A 4,581-nucleotide genomic window follows, 5' to 3' on the forward strand; every position below is an offset into this window, starting at 1 on the left:
TTTCCCTTTCAACCGTATATTCCTCATGGTCAATGACTTTCCTGTGCTCATTGCCTCCACCATTTTTCAAACTCTCATTGTGACAGGCTGGGGATGCTCTCTTTTCTTTCTTTTCTCACTTAATCCCCCACCTATTTCAAGGTTTGAAGCAAGTACCCCCATTTCCCGAAGCCTTATCTGACCTCTCAAGACCAGATGTGTCTCCTTTCTTGAACTTCTATTCATTTTATTTTTAAAAAAGTTATTGAGGGTCTGCTGAGTACATGGGCTAACTGCTAAGGGCACCACAACAACGAAGTCCCTGGCTGCAAGGAGATTACAGTCTAGTAACCATCAAGCCAATTAATTACTCTTTGTTTTCTCTCTTAGTTGTGTTTCCCCAACCAAATTCTTAAATAGCCAGGACTGTGTCTTAAGCATCTTTTGTAAAACCCATAGTTACTGTTAGACTACAGGGCCAGTAACAAGTTCTTACTAAGTACTTGTTGGTTATATGCAAGATGGGTAGCAGAATAAGACTAGAGATACATGTCAACTGCAATCCTTATCTAGAGATACAGAGAAGTATCTTTGGTTAAGGAAAAAAACACATCAAGAAATTAAAGAAACCACACCGTATTTGATTGGTATTTTACATGTTTAAACAGTAATTCAATTTAACTTGGCAAATTAACTCAATTTTTTTCCTTTTTTTTGGCTATGCTGCGCAGCATGCGTGATCACACTTCCCTGACCAGGGATTGAACCCACGCCCCCTGCAGTGGAAGCACGGAGTCCCAACCACTGGACCACCAGGGGAAGTCCCTAATTTTTTAAAACAATTATTGATGAGTCATTCTCCAAATTCCATAGTCACAAAATAATAGTCACATTTTAAGACTAAAGAACTAATATAGAGAAATGATTTATAGCACAATTAATAATTTGAAGGTATTATTTGGAATTTCCTAAGAGATTTTACAAGATAGAAATAGAAGTAAATCGAGAAGCATCAAATGCAAATTTTTAGATAAAACCATTCTGTCCTATTAAGAGTATTGCTAGGATCCAAACACACAAGACAACCATGCCATCCTCCCAGCAAGGATCTGCTGGAACCAGGGACAGAGTGGGCTCAGGTAATACCAATATGTCCTTTCTAAGTGTCCCCAGGAAAAAGTCTTTTGTGAATCAGAAGTGGAGGAATCTCATTTCTCCAAAATGTAAAACTATTTTTGATATAAGGGAAAATAGGGAGATATTTCACTCTTCCAAGCCTTAAATGAGTATAGTTTTGATTCTTTGTTCAGGGGGCCTAGTATGGATCTCAACTTAGATGTCCAGTTCAAGGAATGTTATGTCACTCAAGCCCAGAAGGGAGATTCACGTGCTGAACAGAAGCTCAAGAATTCACAGTCAAATGTTAGTCCCAGACACATGTTTACTGTCAAACTTAATTTCTCAAAAAATTCTTACTCACCTGCCAGAATATGCTGTCTATTGTGTTTCCAAGAAAACCATCGCGACCTTCTGAAGACACCAGTTTGGGGCCAAGAATTGTCATGAACTCATCAAAATCCACCTGACCATCCCCTGGAAGAAGAAGATATAAATACGAGTTAAAAAGTAGCTGAAATTGACCTACTGTACCCAATGAAATAAACATCTCCATGCTTTTCTCCATGGCATGACCTCAATCAATGAAGAGCTGAAACTATTTCTGAAAACTGGGCTTCATTCTTAAAATACCAAAAGAAACACAAGAAATTCGCAACTGTTAGTACCTCTGATACCACATATTCCTAATCATTTGTCAGTATTTGTGTCTAAATGCCCAACCAACACCTCCCACTTAAATGGCCACAACTTCACACCTGCTGTACCTGGACCCCAAATTGCCCAGCTGTACAGGAGAGAAATCACATCTTCATCCCTATCTCTTCCTTCATCCTTGCCAATCACACATAAATTTAAGTCACCAAGTCTTACTGATTTCACTTCTTAAATACCTGTGGCTGCTCTACCTTTTTTGTTAATCCAATTGCTAGTCCATTTCCAAAAAGACTGTGGTGGGAAAATGCTTCCAAGAATGAATGTCCCTAGTTATAATTACAATGTTACTAGTAAAATGGTTTTTGCCCTCATACTCTCACCTCCACACTCTTTTCCAGACAGCTGGGTTTACTTCCCCAAAGCATATCTGACAGTGCTTTATAAACTTCAAAGGCATCTTTGACCAAAAATAAGGAAACCACCTCAGGGTGGTATTCAAGTCCCACTATTCCTTTTGACACACTTTGCTTCCCACCTCTGCACAAAATGCCATATGCTCTTTCAGAGCTCCGTACCTCTGTGCATGCTGTTCCCTCCATCCGGGATGCCCTTCCCCATTTGTCTACCTGGTGGTCTCTAACTTGTTCTATACAATGGAGCTTAAATATCATGTTCTCTTTTTGTATTTTTCCTGACCCTTCCTCATCTCACTAGACAGAGTTGGGCACTTTCTTCTGTCCCTTTTACTAATTGAGTGTGCATCTATTTAGAACAGATCACCCAATATCTCAGCCACTAATCTGCACACCTATCTCCCACCTGGATTGTGAGCTCTGCAAGGCCAGGGGACCCAGTCTGAAACTTCTTTATATCTGACACCATGGTAGGTGCTCAATATGCACTTAGAGAATGAATGACGTCTCTTGCTTGTTTGTTTTTCCTTTGCTCAGTTCAACATGCATTGGATCTTTCATACTAGAGCTGACACTGACCAAAGGTGAACTTGAGCCAAATTAGACAAAATGAGACCTTCAGGGTATTGTCTGAGCCTCAGTGACTCATCAGTGTGGCATTCTGCACCCTTAGGATGGCTCAGGAGGGTGTCACCACCAAGAGCTCACCACATCTTGACCCCAGGCAGGGAGGACAGTCCAGGTGTCTGCATACATGTTTGCCAAAGTGCAGACACATCAATCCACTCCTGGAGTGCAATCGCCTTCCAAGAACCTTCATTGGAAACCTATTTCCAAAAGTCAAGCAGACGTCATCATCAAGACGTCAATAATTCTGAACAGACAGTCCAGGAACAGATCCTAGTGTAGATAAAACTTCCCAGAGGACAGGGGAAGCATGACAAGCCAGTAGGATGGACTACTGAGAGGAAATTGATGTATCTCTCACCTGTCAGCAAGACGAAAGGATCCAAAATTTCACCTTGGCTGGTCATCATAAGATGGCTAATTCAAGCGACAATGAGTTAGCATCTTGCCTTTCAAATGAGCAAATACTTATAAAAAAGAATACTGCCCAGTGCTGGCAGAGATGCAGATAAGAGATGGACTCTCTGACGCATCTCTGGGTATATTCACCCAGATATTGACTAGCAGTGTTCAAGATGCTGTAACATTCTGGTTCTTTTGTACCTAACAACTTCACTTTTAAAGAAAAAGACAAAGCAAGGAAATGATCTTAAATGCAGACCAAGATGTTTGCCCAAAGATAAGTCATCCAGTATTTGTGAAAGTGGAAAGTTGGCAGCTGGAGGAAGATGAGAATGGCCCAGTCTTGCTGGCATTCGTACTGAGCGAGAACCATGAGGCTCGGACAACCGCGCTTGTTATATACACGCGCTAACTCCCAGCTCACCCCAAGCCACTCCCACTAGTCAAAGCTGGTTCTGGATGGCCAGAAAGTCTCAGGGCAGAGGGTGCATTCTCAAGAGAGAGAGCATCACCTTCCATGAGATGGAAAGTGATTCTTAGGGGACCAAAAATAACTTAGATATTATGGTTTGTGGCCCTCCTAACATCACAGTGTATAAACAGATATCCATACAGTATATCTGTTCAATTATAATAAAATGCCATGGGGTTAGGGCAACTAGGGAAACAAGTTTCTTAAAAGGCACCTGAGTGGGGGAGTGGCAGAACAAGAAGGAGGAGCAGGACAAGAGGAAGAGGAAGAGGAAGTAGGTCAAGAAACACTGGACGAGATAATGTCCCAGGTACTACGGCTCTCCTTCCGGGGCCCTCTCTCTGGGATGTTGGTCTATTAGCAGTGGGTGTCATCCCAAGTGTCTGTCACCCAGGTGAGGTCCAACAGTTCATAAAAGTTTAGAAGCTCGAGGGTGTGCGGAGATGGAGACAACCTAAGTGTCCATCATTGGATGAATGGATAAAGAAGATGTGGCGCATATAGACAATGGAATATTACTCAGCCATAAAAAGAAACGAAATTGAGCTATTTGTAATGAGGTGGATAGACCCAGAGTCTGTCATACAGAGTGAAGTAAGTCAGAAAGAGAAAAACAAATACCATATGCTAACACATATATACGGAATCTAAGAAAAAACAATGTCATGAAGAACCTAGGGGTAAGACAGGAATAAAGACACAGACCTACTGGAGAATGGACTTGAGGATATGGGGAGGGGGAAGGGTAAGCTGTGACAAAGCGAGAGAGTGGCATGGACAAATATACACTACCAAACGTAAGGTAGATAGCTAGTGGGAAGCAGCCGCATAGCACAGGGAGGTCAGCTCGGTGCTTTGTGACCACCTAGAGGGGTGGGATAGGGAGGGTGGGAGGGAGACAGATATGGGAACATA

At 42.1% G+C, this 4,581-nt stretch overlaps 1 protein-coding gene across 3 annotated transcripts in view; it reads right to left on the reverse strand.

Annotated features, from left to right (window-relative positions):
• CALN1 (calneuron 1) overlaps positions 1 to 4,581 on the reverse strand; it is a 467,864-nt gene that overhangs the window by 166,471 nt on the left and 296,812 nt on the right. For all 3 annotated transcript variants that reach the window (XM_007469910.1, XM_007469911.1, XM_007469912.1), the window contains one exon: positions 1,460 to 1,572. In XM_007469910.1, the coding sequence (XP_007469972.1) occupies positions 1,460 to 1,572 (113 nt within the window). The remainder of the gene's footprint in view (positions 1 to 1,459; positions 1,573 to 4,581) is intronic.

Source organism: Lipotes vexillifer, unplaced genomic scaffold (genome assembly GCF_000442215.2).
Source record: "Lipotes vexillifer unplaced genomic scaffold, Lipotes_vexillifer_v1.1 scaffold128, whole genome shotgun sequence".
Classification (NCBI taxonomy): domain Eukaryota; kingdom Metazoa; phylum Chordata; class Mammalia; order Artiodactyla; family Lipotidae; genus Lipotes; species Lipotes vexillifer.